The 16,056-nt window shown below is 42.1% G+C and overlaps 1 protein-coding gene across 2 annotated transcripts; it reads left to right on the top strand.

Moving 5' to 3' along the window:
• On the top strand, positions 1–15,770 carry LOC306926746 (putative ATP-dependent RNA helicase DDX59). Of its 2 annotated transcripts, none has more exons than XM_079506157.1 (10): positions 1–21; positions 2,326–2,575; positions 3,837–4,149; positions 4,496–4,871; positions 6,005–6,187; positions 7,151–7,240; positions 9,012–9,263; positions 12,415–12,567; positions 13,727–13,855; positions 15,427–15,770. In XM_079506157.1, the coding sequence occupies exons 1-10, from the start codon at positions 16–18 to the stop codon at positions 15,685–15,687; spliced, it is 2,013 nt and encodes a 670-aa protein (XP_079362283.1). In that variant the 5' UTR covers positions 1–15; the 3' UTR covers positions 15,688–15,770. The 2 variants fall into 2 exon arrangements, with proteins under 2 accessions (XP_079362283.1, XP_079362284.1); XM_079506158.1 differs by lacking the exon at positions 1–21 and adding an exon at positions 1,847–1,972.
• Positions 15,771–16,056: the final 286 nt, after the last annotated feature.

The raw sequence follows: 16,056 nt of genomic DNA, 5'->3' as shown, positions 1-16,056 counted from the left end.
CACCAATAGCAGCAGATGAAGGTAATTATTCTCTCTATGGATGTGATCATGCCTCCATGTCTCCGTGGCTTGTTACCTGCTCACCCCTTTTCCCCTCACTATATATTTTTTCCGGTCTATTTGGTACGTCTCTAAATGCTTTGATGAATTGAACAAGGTGGACCCTCTTGTAAACAAGTGTAATGCTTTATATTGGGTCGTCCACTCCCAGTTAACAGTCTTTGTATTGAGTTGTGCTTGAAATGTAGGGGAGAGAAAACTAGAAAACTGTGTTGCCATGTGACCTTAAATCTAGTAAGCATCCATCATTTACACCTGGCTGTGAAGTTGGGAAGCACATGGGGAAAGTAGAAAACATTATTTTACACAAAAAACTGTTTTTTGTCGGTCAAAGTAATATATACTCTGAGAGTGTACAAATGACACTTTCATGTAAAAAAGGTTGCCGTCGTCAGCCGGATTTGCCTGTCTCCAGCCAGGAGGTCTCAGGTGATCCAAGTCAGTGGTTCTCAAACTGTGGGTCCACACATCATGTTTGGGAGGGGTCCCCACTCCCCAGGTCACGGTGACAGTAAAGTGATGATTTAAGGACTTTCAAGACCTTTGTAATACCTGCAACAAAAAAAAAGACCATTACTGCATTATGCCCGTAGCCTCGACGACCTTACAGGCGTATGCAAAGGCTCAACTTATGTAACTTAGATATACATTTTATGTAGACATAGCACCCTATTGTACACGTTTCATTATATAGATATTCCACTGTTAGGTTCTTAGCGTAGCGTATGTATGATTCTTGACTATTTTATCATGCATTTGATTTATTACCATGTTTGATTCTTGCTTACTGTAAATCGCTCTGGATTAAGAGCATCTGCTAAATGCCTAAATTGTATATTGTAAAGATATTCAACAAAGTATAGGCTTACTATAAAACTAATTGACATGAAAACGTTTGAGAACCGCTGCTTTACAGTATGCATGTGGTACATGCATTACATTACAGATGTGTGACAAATAAGGAGGATGCAGCTAGTACCTCTGGACACCCACCCACGGACCCCCATTTGAAAAGATAAGCCAGTTACCCCATGAGTTTTATTTTATTTTTTATTGATCTAGCAGTGAGTGATTTAACTACTTTCAGTTCAAGGACCCACGTACAGTTTGCCATGCATTATGCTACAATAAATATCCTTTCGTTCCATTTATACACTCTCTGAGTAACAGACCAATACGGGTCCATTTGGTTCCTAACTATTACTAATAGCCTATCATTCACCCGGGGACCCCCTTTAGCCCTTCTTCACAAATTGTTCCAACCCAACTCCCTTGGGAAACAAAAATGTCCAAATTTCATTATACTTTAAGTAGCATGTGATGTGTCAAACTAGGGGGTTTTCATGATTCTGAAACTATTGCAAGCATTAGTTTTGCACAAAAAATGACCATAGCCGTCATCACAAATGTGATGAGGTCAGCACATTTGGGCACATTTGGGCAAGTGGCTATGGCCAGATTTAGCCCAAGGAGGGTTTTCGTGCAAAACTATTGCTTGGGATGGATTCAGCATCATGAAAACCCCCTAGTTTGACACGTCACATGCTACTTAAAGTATAATGAAATTTGGGGAATTTTGCCTTATATTGGTTGATAATGGTACCCCAACTTTCAGCAGCTGTCACAAAGTTTCCCAAGGGAGTTGGGTTGGAACAAATGTATATGTTACAGTAGACACCTTTATGAACACATTTGTGAAGAAAGCTAGTGGTATTATATCATTCAAACTACAATATGACTACAATACCCATCGGCATCAAGCGAAGCACTACGTCATCAACGTGCGCTGGACCGGTGCTTGTTTGTTTTGATGAACGTCTGGAAAGAAAATTAGAAGAAAGCGGCTGAATATAATGTCGTGTGTTATATTGTTGCGTTAATTGATCTTTCACTGCATTCCAGAAACTATCCGGTAGGTTTACATTAAAACATTTGACAGCGGCCTGGGCCGTGGCTCAGCGGTCCAGGCACCTTGGCTGGTAACCCAGTCTGGCAGTGTGCCGCGGGTTCGACTCCCGATCCCGACGGCCTTTACTGCATGTCATCCCCCCATCTCTCTTCCCATTTCCTGTCAGCCTACTGTCTGTCCCTCCATAAAAAATATAAAATAAAGGCGAAAGCCACAAAAGAAAACATAAAAAAAAAAAACATTTGACAGCCGCGAACTTCGGCCTAAACATTCTAACTGCGTGATTTCTACTGTAGCTAAAATGTAATAATAATAATAATAATAACACTGTCATTGATCTCTGTCTGTGCTAACAGAACACCATGTTTATGCCGAGAGCCCTGAAAGTGAAGAGACCCGCCGAGGTCCCAGCACAACGTCCTACTATAAAGAAGGTCAAGGTGGGTCCTCCTCCAGGAGAGAGGGAGACCCCCGTCCAAAGCTCCACTGGAGCCCCTCTGGACCACGAGGAAGATCTGGACCACGAGGAAGAGCGCACAGATGTGAACCTGACAACAGAACAGACAGCAGCAGCACCACCACCTGTTACAGACAGTGGTGGACAAAGTATTTGCATATTTTATTTGTTACTGTGGACGACACCATGATAAAGCATTACACTTTAGTTACACTTTTGAGTTACACTATTGAGTTGTGCTTGAAATGTACTGTAATTCTCCATTCTGTTAATACATCTTTCAATCAATCAATCAAACTTGTTTACAACACCACCACCATTTTTAATTCATTCAGAACCACCACAATGTAGAAAAATAATACCAGTATTCACATTAAAAATCACACCCGTGTGAACTGAGTGGTGCAACTACACATTTAATGTGGCATATGTTATAGTTACTGTACATTAGAACCAGGAAAGCATCTGTGTCATAAGTACTCTCCGCAAACAAATTATATAAGGTATTTGTATCTATTCCTCTACATGTCCCTAAGGTATTTCTATGTAATTCAGGGTCTTTTGATTTTTCCATATCGTCTTCTAAAGTGAAATATCTCCAATCTGATCTTTTGCCACTATGCCTAACATCTGTTGAGGAATAACTATAAAGATTGATTATATAGAGATTGATTCACTCTGACGTGATATCTGTGATGTCAGTGACGTCACATACTAACCATAGCAACCATGCTCGTTTTTTTGGTTGCTAACCATAGCAACCATGCTCATTTTTTCGGTACGACTACGAACAAACACGGGTACACAGGTACAAAGCCAGTTGTTGGAGTGGTTTGCACCAAAAAAGTGGGGGTGGCAGTGGGTCAGGAGTTAGAGTGGCTGTCCTTGGAATCCGAAGGTTTCAGGTTCGATTCCCTCCCTCCCTAACTGCAGAGCAACCCTAACTGCTCCCGATGAGCAGGTTGGTACCTTGCCTTGCATAGTTTACTCCACCATCGGTGTGTGTCTGTGTGAATGGGTGAATGTGAAGTAGGCTACATTGTAATGTAAAGTGCTTCGAATAAAATATAAATGCAGTCCACTCCATTTACCATTTACTGTAAAAAAAAGTATTGGCATCAACATGTATTTAAAGTAGCAATAGTGTTCAAAATGTAAACAAATGTATATAAATATATAAATGTAGATCGGCTATTTTCAAATGGGGGTTAATGTATGTTTTGTAATAATAATAATCAAAATCTACAAAGTAACTAGTAACAAAGGTTTTCAAATAATTGTAGCGGAGAAAAAAGTACAATATTACAATACATTTTAAAATACTTCATTAAAGTAAAACAATCCTCAAATGTGTACTTAAGTGCACTACTTGAGGACATGTACTTAGTTACTTTCCACCACTGGTTACAGACACAGCATCTGTGAAAGAGAGCCCACCATGTGAGGACGGTGAAAGGGGGTCGTCGTCAGATGACAGTGAGGAGGATGAAGATGACGACGATGATGAGGAGGAGGAACCGGTCAAGTCGTTCAGGAAGAGCCAGAGGTGGCCCCAGCCCGGGGAGCCGGCGTGCGTGATGTGCGGCCGCTACGGGGAGTACATCTGTGACAGCACGGACAACGACGTGTGCAGCCTGGAGTGCAAGGCCAAGCACCTGGCCCAGATGGGGCTGGGGACCGGGGCGGACGCGTTTGACCGCAAACACAGAACGGAGCACGACAGGTAGGGATCATGAGACGATAATGTATCGCAGAGATTTTAATTTAATGTGAAATTGTCCCCTCTGGATTTGGTTCAGCTGCAAATTCAGTATTCCCTTATACTAAAACCAGTAAAGAGTGCATTTGATTCGCAAAATTAGCAGATCTCCAATCTCACAAGCTTGTAGATCGTACATGTTTTGTGACCCCCCAGAATAGGGATGCTGGGGATTCAAGTGCTTAACAACAGTGACATTTTAAGTTTTAAGCATATTTTGATTATCGCGATAATATCGTTAATCTCTTATTATTTTTTGCCACAATAATCGTGACGTGTCATTGTCATATCGTCCCATCCCTAATGACAGGACTGCAGAACCAGCCGTGGACCCAGACCCCGGCGGCGGCTCCTCGTCTGACACCCTTCAAACCGCCGTCTACTCCTACAGAGAGGACCCCTTCATCTCCGGGCTGACGGAGGCCCAGGTGCAGCGAGTGAAGCAGGAGCTGGGCATCTCCACCCAGGGCACGGACGTGAGCAGACCCATCGTGGAGTTTCAGCACTGCGGCTTCCCCGACACGCTGGCCGGCAACCTGAAGAAGGCGGGCTACGAGGCCCCGACGCCCGTCCAGATGCAGATGGTGCCGGTGGGTCTGTCGGGCCGGGACGTGATTGCCAGCGCCGAGACGGGGTCGGGGAAGACCGTGGCGTTTCTGCTGCCGGTGTTGCTGAGGGCACTGGAGGTACAGGATTATATAATGATATTATTGTTACAGACCTTTTACTGTTCTTACACCTTTGACCAGGACAGGTTTGCCACTTATTATAGTAATGACCTTTTGCCTTACCGTTACATAATGTCTGTCCTGAATAACCCCACAGGGATCAATAAAGTTCCTGTCTTATCAATATCTTATCTTCTAAATCAATGCATGGGAACCGTTCTTGGCCACAGTGGAGGAGAAGAGTTTTATTCATTCATTTCAGTCTCAAATGTTGCTAATCCCCCTTATTAAATCTTATCTTATATTATCTTATTAAAATGAATCAGTCACTTTGAATAGTAAAAAGAGCAGGCTTGTTTAATTTCTTCACGATCATTAGACTGCATTTCTCATCAGTATTGGTGCTGGTTTGAGAAAATAAATTCAAATAATGCACTCATCCTTGGGGATGTGAAATTCAGAATAATACTAAGAAATGAAGAAAACATAAATATAAATGCCTAGAGATGGGCTTGAACCTAAATACTTTAATCGTGTTTGTTGTTAGAGCAGTATTCTCTCAGTCTCTTGACACCTCGCACATTTGTGGAGAAAGTAAAGTTGGTGGAAATCAATTCAATTTGATCCTCTAGTCTAGTCCAGCTGCAGCTGCCCCCCCCCCCCCCCCCCCCCATGGAAAAACAACAATGATGAATTCATAAGGAGAGGTCTATTTTTAGCTTTTGTAATCTGTGCAACCTCAAATTTCAACAAACAATTTAAAAATAAACTTTTTGTTGGAAGTACTAAAACTTAAACAATCGTGGAACTGCATGAAATGTTTTGATTTACTTGCTTGTGAAGTTCAAGTTTGTAACAGAAATAGGCTGTGGGCTACTTTCAGTCTTGCTTTGTATTTTTTGTACTTTATCTCGTACCATAATGAATCTTAAATATTCACATCTTAAGCTGTCTAATTATCAATTAGGCAAACTAGTCTAGTGTTGTGTGTCTTATTGTTTTATTACCGGTATATGTAGTTATTAGTATTTCTCCTGGGAAGAGCAGAGAACATGTGTTTGTAATATGTTTATCCAGAAATGATGTATACGGTAGAAATGGGTGTGATTCTCAACATTAAGTGCAGCTCCTGCTCGCTGTTCTCCATACAGAGTCCAGTAAGCACAGCGGGTCGCCCTGTGGCGCTGATTCTGACCCCCACCAGGGAGCTGGCCATCCAGATAGAAAGGCAGGCCAAGGAGCTGGTGGTGGGCGTGCCCAACATGAGGACAGCCCTGCTGGTGGGGGGCATGCCCCTGCCCCCTCAACTTCACCGGCTCAAACGCACCATCAACGTACGGTCACTCATTCTGCCCTAACACTGACTTTTTTTGTCTCTTTTATTGGTTATTAACTTATGACTACAGAAGCGTGTGTGTGTGTGGCTCCATACTGGCAATTTGCAATACTAAACCATTTAATTTCATTTAGAACTCAAGCTGTAGTTAAAAAATCACACCCGTGTGAAGTGAGGGCCGCTAATATATTAAAATCTAACTCATGTTGATTAGGTGATGTAATGGTGATGTAAAACAAAAGGTGCCAACACAAACATTAAACGCCATTAACAATAAAGAGGAAATATGACGTAATGAGGCACATGATGTAAATTTTCCCTTAATTGCCAATGGTTTTTACAAAACAAACATTGAACTAAAGACAAACATTAAACCTGTGTATAGGAGGGGCTCAAAAATAGAACGGCTGCTAATGTAATGAAAAGGTTGGCGAAAGGGCCTTTCTGTGTGGAGTTTGCATGTTCTCCTTGTGTCCCCTAGGGTAGGCAGGTACCCTCACAAAAAAACATGCAGTAATCTTGGAATCTAAACTACATACCCCTGGCCAGCCTGATGGAGGGGAAAAGAACTGGTCAGAATAACGTGTTCCTTCCACGCGCTATGTCCGGCCAGGGAAATTCTCCCCTGTCAGGTGAAAAGAAGCAGCTTGGACTCCTCATGCATATAAGGAAGCATGAGGTCAGTCCGCTGCCCCCCCTAGGTTGGCAGAGGAAGTGTAGCGCCCAGGATTACATTAGATAATTGACACTGGGTGAAAAAAATGGGTTGCAAAATCGTGGGATAAAAATGTAGTAAAAAAAAAAAGATGGAAAAAGTACAATAGAATTAGTTTATCAAATTAAAGATGGGACATTTTAAGTTCAAATCTGGCAGCCTAAACAAACCGGATGACGAGGATTTCACTGTTCCGTCCTTTTTGTCATCATCCTCTGGTTAACCTTTGAAGTCTCTCCCTTCCAGGTTGTCATAGCAACGCCTGGGCGGCTACTTGAGGTGCTGAAGCAGGGGGCGGTGCAGCTGGATGGAGTGAAGGTGGTGGTGGTTGATGAGGTATGGACATTATGTTAATTTCGTGATATCACACGTCATTATTGCAAATTAAATCCTAACAGGGTGAATGATGCAGGGCTAGATATCCTGGGAAGCCCAGAGAAATGTATGTGTATAGGCAGGGGTTCTTGCCATCAGTCATTCTGACCGATACCAGGCCTGTTATGTGGCCTCTTCCAGGTCCCTTGTTCCGCTCTGGGGCCCCTAAATCGTTCAGGGTCCCTGGTTTTTGAGGGGCGCTAGCCTTCTCTTCTGATGTGGGAAAAAATGCAGGCGAGCAGTTTTGGGGTGAGCCTTCCAGTTACCCTTAGTGGTACATTCAGTATAAAATAGATCAAATAAACACCATCAACAATAATTAATAGACAGGATACCACTGATATGGTTAACTGTACACCATTTTCTTTTCAGATGTTTTCCATGAGCATTTCATCATCTTACTGTTCTATTCTATAGAGCGTCGCAGTCCCGCCTCCTACCCTGGACCGGGAAATGAAACCCAATGCATTATTCTCATAGACATTTCTTAAAGTATTTATTTAAAGACGGTTACGCCGCGGACAAAGCCAACTCGAGTCGTGACAACTCATGACAACACAAACAATATTTTGGACCAAACAAATAATTACAAAGAAGAAAAACAACAAAAAAAGTGTTGTAACCTGCCGTTTTTTTCTTCTTTCTAATTATTAGTTTGGTCCAAAATATTGTTTGTGTTGTCATGAGTTGTCACGACTCGAGTTGGCTTTGTCCGCGGCGTAACCGTCTTTAAATAAATACTTTAAGAAATGTCTATGAGAATAATGCATTGGGTTTCATTTCCTGGTCCAGGGCTAGGACAAATAAAGAGGATGGTGCACGGAGGTGCGGCCCACTCTCCTGCGGGAGGTTTGCACATGCTCAGTGTAAACAGGAACTGCGATGATGGAGTGTTCCAGCAGATGTGCTAGATAGAAAGCTCATAACTTTCATGTAAATAATGAGATCCAGAACAGTTGAGAATTAAACAGCAGTCATCCTTCCCTTTTCAAATGTTTTATATCATCCAGAGCACTTGAATGAACAGTATCCATGTTTCTTTGTCATTTCACAAAAATACAAGTTTGACACATGTACTAATTAAAGAACATGGAAAATCCACAAAAGAAAATATACAAAAACATTAACATTTAGTAAATGTACTTGTCCTTTATCTTTCAGTCTGTTATACACAACATTTTTTCCACAGTTATGAAATTGATATACTTTTTAAAATAAAAACAAAATCAACTGTACTATTCTCTTTTTTGTGATATCCTTTTTATTATTTCAGTTCAGGGTCAGCAACTTTCATGCACCTCTAGCACCTCTGCTGGAATACTCCATCATCGCAGTTCCTGTTTACACTGAGCATGTGCAAACCTCCCGCAGGAGAGTGGGCCGCACCTCCGTGCACCATCCTCTTTATTTGTCCTAGGTCCAGGGTAGGAGGCGGGACTGCGACGCTCTATTGTATGCAGTGTCACTGAGCAGCATGGGTAGGAGGGTTGAGGGTTTTGTTTCGCTTTTTGACTTTGTATTTTTTCTTTCCTCCTTTTTTGTTTTCTATAGAAGAAACATCTGACAAAAAAATTAAATAAACACCATCAACAATCAATACAAATAGACTATTAAAATCTGTACTTTGCATCATGCATCAAGTTAACCTCTTTGAATCTGGCATCCCTGTTTGGGGCTTGCCATTATAGTTGAAAATTGTCATGTAATGTTTTTTTTGTGTTGTCTTCCGCAGGCAGACACGATGTTGAAAATGGGATTCCAGCAGCAAGTTCTGGAGGTCCTGGAACATGTCCCTGAGGAACACCAGACTCTGCTGACATCGGCCACCATACCGAAGGGCACGGAGCACCTGGCTGCCCGCCTGACCCGTGACGCTGTGGGCATCACCATCGGGGAGAAGAACCAGCCCTGTGCCAACGTCAGGCAGATCCTGCTCTGGGTGGAAGAACCATCCAAGAAGAAGAAGCTGTTTGAGATCCTCAATGTATGTTACACACAGTGGTGTGTTCTACCATGTTTCACTATATTCACACTAGTATACCTAGGGCTGTCACCATAAAAATGTAGCTTGACGATTATTTTGCCATCCACATAATTGTGAGTAACGATTTGCATTCAACATTGGAACGTTACAATTTGTGTTTATTTTTGTCTTTTAGGCTTTGTAATCACAAATTGCACATAGGGCAGACATGACAAATAACTTAAATATACAAAGAAATCACTGACACATTTCATATAATATAAATATAATCTTTTCATTGACATTACACTATCAAACATCTTTCAAAACATCTTTTTAAAAAAAAACACTGGTTACATGCTACTCCAGTAAATACTTGGACACAGACCAGATGAAATGAAATGATTACTATATTTACCCAGGGTATCTGGGCTAAGCTCAAGAACTTGTTTCCAGCCAGGCCCTGCTCATAGAACATTTCATCGTAGTGGTTCAATGCCTTGTTCAAGGGCACTTCAGCGGTGGTAATTTTAACGTGTCGGACCGCTGATTCGAACTGGCGACCTTCCGGTATCAAGACCGCTCCGCAATCCGTTCGGCCACCGCTGCCACAATCATTAGAGCTTCATTAGATCATTAGAGCTTTGCCACCGTCTTTGAATACCTACTGTACATGCTTTGATCACAGTTATGAAACTGCCAAAAACAAACAAAGTCATTTATTCACCTTTCCAACAACAGTGTTTCACATTATATCTTTATGGGGTAGAGAGGCCGCTTGGGAAGCAGAAGGTCCCAGCAGGTTCGATGCCCGCCCCCAGAAATGTGTAAACTGTAACTGCTCCCTGGTGCACTCAAGTCTGACCACTTGGGCAGCAATCAGTTGAGTGAAGGTGAAACTGGAATTTCTCCCACGGGAACAAATGGGCCTAATTACTGTATAATCAAGAAACTGCCTAATATAATACAACCTTCTGTTCTGCTTATTTGCCACTGTGTGCAGTGTTACCGGAATGCCGACATCTTTACAAGTCACTAGACATGGCTGAATAATTGAGTCACTGTTGGCTAAAATGCATTGTGCGGTAAGAAAAGTCATGGAGGTCATTTCATTTGGAAATCAATCTCTATTTGGCTAGTGTTACCGGAATGCTGTGCTCTAGGCACCTTGCTGGGAGAAGATTTCACAGACTTCTCCTGTGTAGATTTTACCAGTTGGGAATGAAACTATTGACACCACAGTCACAAGCTTGGCTTGAGATTCAGTAGACTACTATTGCGGTCCATTGTGTAAAAGTAGTGCTCTTGTCAGCCACAGACCGTAATTAGCAACTATCCTTGACAAAATTCCAAGATTAGTTCTAACTTTGTGTTCTCCATCATTCTGTGGGGGTGGGGGTAGATGTCAGTTTGTTTTCAACCAATGGGAACACATTCAGTAAAAAGAAACAGATGTTTGTTTTCCTTTTTGATTTTGCCTCTGGCTGCACCAAGCCCCCAGTGAGGCTCTCCAACGTTGAGGCGTTCGGCCCTAGTGGTAAGAGCAGGGACTGCAGGCGGACCCGTGGAGTTATGACGAGGAAACCCCGTGCATCTGGGCTTTAACATTGAGCGCTCGTTTGCACTTCCGCATTTTGGACACCAAATTTTGGTGTCCTTTGTCCAAATCGAAAAAATGCGGAAGTAGACTGTTCTTCCAAAACGCCACTGAGCAACTTCCACTGAAATAAATAGCGGGGGGTGGGGCTATCACTCCGGTTCAGTCTCTATCCTTTTAATACTCTATGGGACACCACCTTTTTTGTGATGAGACAGGAACTCTGTTTGGCGCCTCCCCTTTCTAAGTCCACTTCCTCCCGGGGGTCTCCTGTGTTTATTCCTACTAACAACATTTCATGTTTATGGCAGTGAGTGGTGCTGACATATTCTGCTGTTAGTACTTAGCAGAATCTGTCTTGAGACATTTAGCTTTCGAATGGTAGATGTCTCATTTTGGAATGAAAGCCTGTCACTGTTTTGACAACATGGAATCTGTCCCATGAAGAAAGCCGACCGTTAATTTTGATTTGAATTTCAAACCGAGACTGGCTACTCGGTGAGCCTCGACATCCATCGCAACTGGGCCTGGAATTTAATCAACTGGCTGTGAGTGGAGGGAATTCCTGACGCGCCAAACACCAGCCTCTACTATACTGGACCATATTTAGACAGCCGTTACTGCAGCCCTAAACCCCCCCTACCCTCCCCTACCACCCTTGTCCAGAGGAAATGGGTGGGCCCTGAGCCATGGCCTCTGTCCAGGAAATCATCCAGCAACCGCTCGTACCATTTATACAGCACGGTGGAACAGGAAGGGCCTGTTTCATACACCCCAGTGGATAAATGACATTAGATCATATGTGTGAGTAACCAGAGCCGTTGTACCACATGGAGGGGACATGGGTATACGGAGAGTTTCACATTCTAAGCTTTCATTCGGACCAAAGGTTATGAAATTGGCCACAAGTCTGATTCTGAATCATAGACAAAACATGCAAACCTCTCACCCAGATCGGTGTAAAGAAATGTTTAAGGGAACATTCCGTCATCAATATATCCATCTATCACATACACATTGTAGACGATATTTCCATTAATGGCCTTTTTCTTTTCTTTTTTAATTGAAAAAGTCCCTAGACAATCATTGAGTCACTGTTGGCTAAAATGCATTGTGCGGTTAGAAAGGTCTCTGAGGTCATTTAATTTGGAAATCAATCTCTTCACCAGGGGCTATATTTGGCTAGACTTTTCAGATCATTACACACTTTAAAATGGGTTGAAATCGAGCACTAACACAACTGTCATGAAGTATATTCAGTTAATTGTGTTATATTATCTTTGTCAAGCAAGGTTAATGCTGTACTGAAATAAATGGAATACATGCAATGGCTTGTTCAAAATTAAAACGAACCACAATATGCCTTGGGAAATGATTAGCAGTAATTGTCAAGTATACCGTAAGTCAGAGTCAACAGTCTGATGCCAGACCACTGGTATGGTCTTAAAAAAATTGGCCGTGGTGCCTCAATGGCTCATCATAAAGTGTGTGTGCTGACCACACAATCGCATGAATACCCCCGGGTGAGAATGTGGCTTTCAAGACGCGTGTTTTCTCCCTTCTCTGACCTTTCAGGACAGGAAGTTGTACCAGCCTCCGGTGGTGGTGTTTGTGGACTGCAAGCTGGGGGCAGACTTGCTGTGCGAGGCCGTCGCCAAGGTGATGGAGCTCAACGTCGTGGCCATCCACTCTGACAAGACTCAGTGGGAACGTAACCGCATCCTCAAGGTGAGGCCACCGGCAGCCATGACACGGGCCGTAAAACAACAGTAAAACAACAAGACAGGAACATGGCTCAAGTACAGCCAGCCAACCACATTACCCTGGCATCCACACTTTGAGTAGATTTTCAACTCTTTCCATTGTGAGCTTACATGGCAATTTATTTTTTCTTTCTTTGTCATACAGTACAATGACATACTGCATATAGGGCGTATGCATATTAAGTGGTTAATGCAACATGTTAATGCAACATGTCACTAGTGTTTAATACAACATGTGTACATATCTCTACATATCTCTCCCACAATTATCTTTAGAATAATTACGCCTTACAGTATTGTACTTTGAAGCCATACAGTGCAATTTTATTTTTGTTTTGCATAGATTAATTCATTCAAGTTTTGTTTGTTCTCGAAATTACACTGAATAATCAAACTCATTTTCAGTGTCGTCGAGTAATACAATTTACAATTTACAATTTAGGCATTTAGCAGACAGGAAAAGAAAAACAAAAGATATACATGTGAATTACATAGGTTTACAAATAAAAAGCTAAGACAAATTTCAAAACGACTCAAAGGTACCAATGTGGTCAGTTTCAATGTCGTTTGCAGGTCATTCCATGTATTAGGGCCACAGAAGCCAAAAGCAGATCTACCGAGTTCAGAGCTAACTTTTGGTTAGATGATCCCAGTAGGAATTTGACATTTGTTGTGAGGACCATGTTTTGTCCAATGGGGTAGAAGAACTCTGCAGTCAGGCAGATGTTGTGAATATTAATTTGTATTTCCATAAGTCATTTGTGGTATAAATACATAAAGGTACTTATATTTTGCACAAATAATATTAGAGTGGCTGGTAGGTAGAGTGGCCGGATGGGAACCACAAGTTTTCCAGTTTGATCTCAGGCTACCCCAGAGTTAGTAGTGTCCTTGAGCAAGACTCTGAACCCCTAATTACTCCCGCAGGTTGGTGCCTTGCATGGTTTCCGACGCCATCGGTGTATGAATGTGTGTGTGTGAATGTAATGCACAATCCATGTAAAAGCGATTTGGATAAAAGCGCTACATAAATGCACCATTTAATGTAAAAATGTCATTGTTAATTGTCTACAAACCATTTAGTGCTCTGAACATGTGGTGTCTTGCTGTGCTTGTGTGCTCAGGGTCTTCTAGAGGGGGACTTTGAGGTGGTGGTCAGCACTGGAGTGCTGGGCAGAGGACTGGACCTGGTCAATGTTAAAGTGGTGGTCAACTTCGACATGCCTCCCAGTATGGATGAGTATGTTCACCAGGTAGGTTCTACCTCTGTAGGTGGTTTGCTAATCTGAGTTCCCAGAAGTTTTATTTTTCGCCACTAGTAGTTTTCTAATGTTGTGTCCAAGGCACGCTCAAAGGTCAACTAAACATCTCAAGGTACAGCTCTATTTAAAATGTTTTATCACTCTTTAAAGGTTTATTTGTATATTGTTTATTTGTTTATTGTATTTACTAGTGCCAAATAAAAAGTTCAAAATATTTTTTTTGTTTATGGATTTTACTAATGTGCATTTATATTGGAAATGATTGTGTACAAACTACTCGTATAGTAAACAATACAATAATTAATCTATTTTTGTATACTGCAAATAATGCAATAATAATGTGTGGTTGTCACATATATAATCCCAATGCATACCTGGACTCTCACTCTGTTTGGGAACCACTATGCAATATTATCTTTCAGTCAGCAGCAGTGACTGTAAAAAACGTTTACAGTCAGAATCTCTTCAGTGACCAAATACAATTAGCATAGATGGAGCATACTGTATGTTGACATTTGTCACAGGGACATACTGTATATTGACCAATATTGAGTTGCACAGCCAGTGTTCAAGTTACACGATGACTTTCAGGAGAGCCCTGTTTCCCTGGGTTGGGAGCCTGGGGTGGTACAGTACTGTACAGTACAGTGTTGTCACGCATACATGACGTACTGTAAGTTGCATCCCATAACCATTACCCACGCCACGGCTGTACAACGACATACAAATATAGTATGGGGTCCTGACTCCTTTTATTTTCTATACTAACCTTTCATCCTGGCGTCCCTATTTTATCTATTTTTCATTGTAGGCGAACATTTTCAAATGCATATACTTAAAATAAATGCCCAAACGTTCAAAAATATCGTATCTACAATTACACAACGTGTCACGTTCTGAGCTTTTAGATTGGCTACTAATGCTATTTGTAATAAAATAAATATGCAGGTATAGGACTTTAATTTTAAACATTCAGCTGGTCACTCTGCTACGGTGGTCGTCAAAGTGGGGTCCAGGGACCTTGAAGGAGTTCCCAAATGGATCTTTACACGTCTATAATCCTGAGAGTTATTGCCACCTTGACATTAAAAAAACATTTGAGAACCACGTGTAGGAGCCATAATGTGACAATTGTGACATAATGCCTAGTCTTGTGTTTTATTGGTGACGTAAGGCATGTCACTTTAATGGACAGACACTGCACTGGTAGTAGGTGGTGGGCATGATCACTGGTGCTTTGGCACTGCCACGCTAAAAACTATCTTATTCACCTGCCGGGCACTATACTACTGTGGGAATTTGGACAGAGAGAGGGGTTGAGCGTGGGAGAGGACGTTTTCTGTTGACCGTCAAATGCAACTTTTAACACCGTAACATCCACGTTTAGGCAATAGTTAAGGCCTGGGAACTGTTGTACCTTTTAACGTGTGTTGTGGAGAATAAATGGTCAAACTATTTTCGTGTGCGTGTCATGTTTAACTCCTCGGCTGGCGACTTTATGAACAGCCGCAACACCACCACCACTGCTCCACTAACCTGTTGTGTACCCCCCCTCTCTCCAGATGGGGAGGGCAGGTCGCCTGGGTCATAGAGGTACGGCCATCACCTTCCTCAACGGCAACAACAAGCGCCTGTTCCTGGATGTAGTGAATAGAGTGAAGCCCACGGGCTCCATCTTGCCCCCGCAGCTCCTCAACTCGCCCCACCTCCACGAGCAGCAGAGGAGGGAGAAACAGAAAGCCAAACCGTGGGCCGATGACCCGCTGGTCACCCCCAACAACCTCATAGACATCATCAGGAAACACGACCGGCGCAAGAAATGACCACCATGTTGACTGTTTACTGGTCAGTGGTTCTCAAAGTTTATTTTCATGTCAAGGACCGCCAAATTGATGTGTTTTTGGCCGCGGACAGTCCATGGCATGTAAATGTTAAAGATTACTGTATGTAAATGTTTGATTTGTTTTTATTAATAAATTATAAAAATATGACAGATGTATGTGCGTTTATAAACGACAGCAGTGCTATGCAATCAACACAGATGACCAAACAAAAATCAAAACCATACAAAATGTAAAACTCGTAAATCACAATAAGCCTATAAAAGTTGAGGCAATACAATTTTAAAGTTTAGAAATTGAATGAAAATGGATGTATTCTGCTGTGCCATTACTCTGATAGAATGCAAACTG

This window comes from Electrona antarctica (genome assembly GCF_951216825.1).
Source record: "Electrona antarctica genome assembly, chromosome: 7".
Taxonomy (NCBI): domain Eukaryota; kingdom Metazoa; phylum Chordata; class Actinopteri; order Myctophiformes; family Myctophidae; genus Electrona; species Electrona antarctica.
The sequence above is the reverse complement of the archived record's forward strand: the minus strand, read 5'-3'. Positions and strand labels throughout refer to the sequence as shown.

What these genes read in the sequence shown, in the direction of transcription:
- LOC306926746 (XM_079506157.1), top strand. An exon ending in CACAGAACGGAGCACGACAG is followed by an intron (nt 4,150 to 4,495) that starts GTAGGGATCATG and finishes CCCTAATGACAG; the next exon opens with GACTGCAGAACCAGCCGTGG. An exon ending in TGGATGAGTATGTTCACCAG is followed by an intron (nt 13,856 to 15,426) that starts GTAGGTTCTACC and finishes CCCTCTCTCCAG; the next exon opens with ATGGGGAGGGCAGGTCGCCT.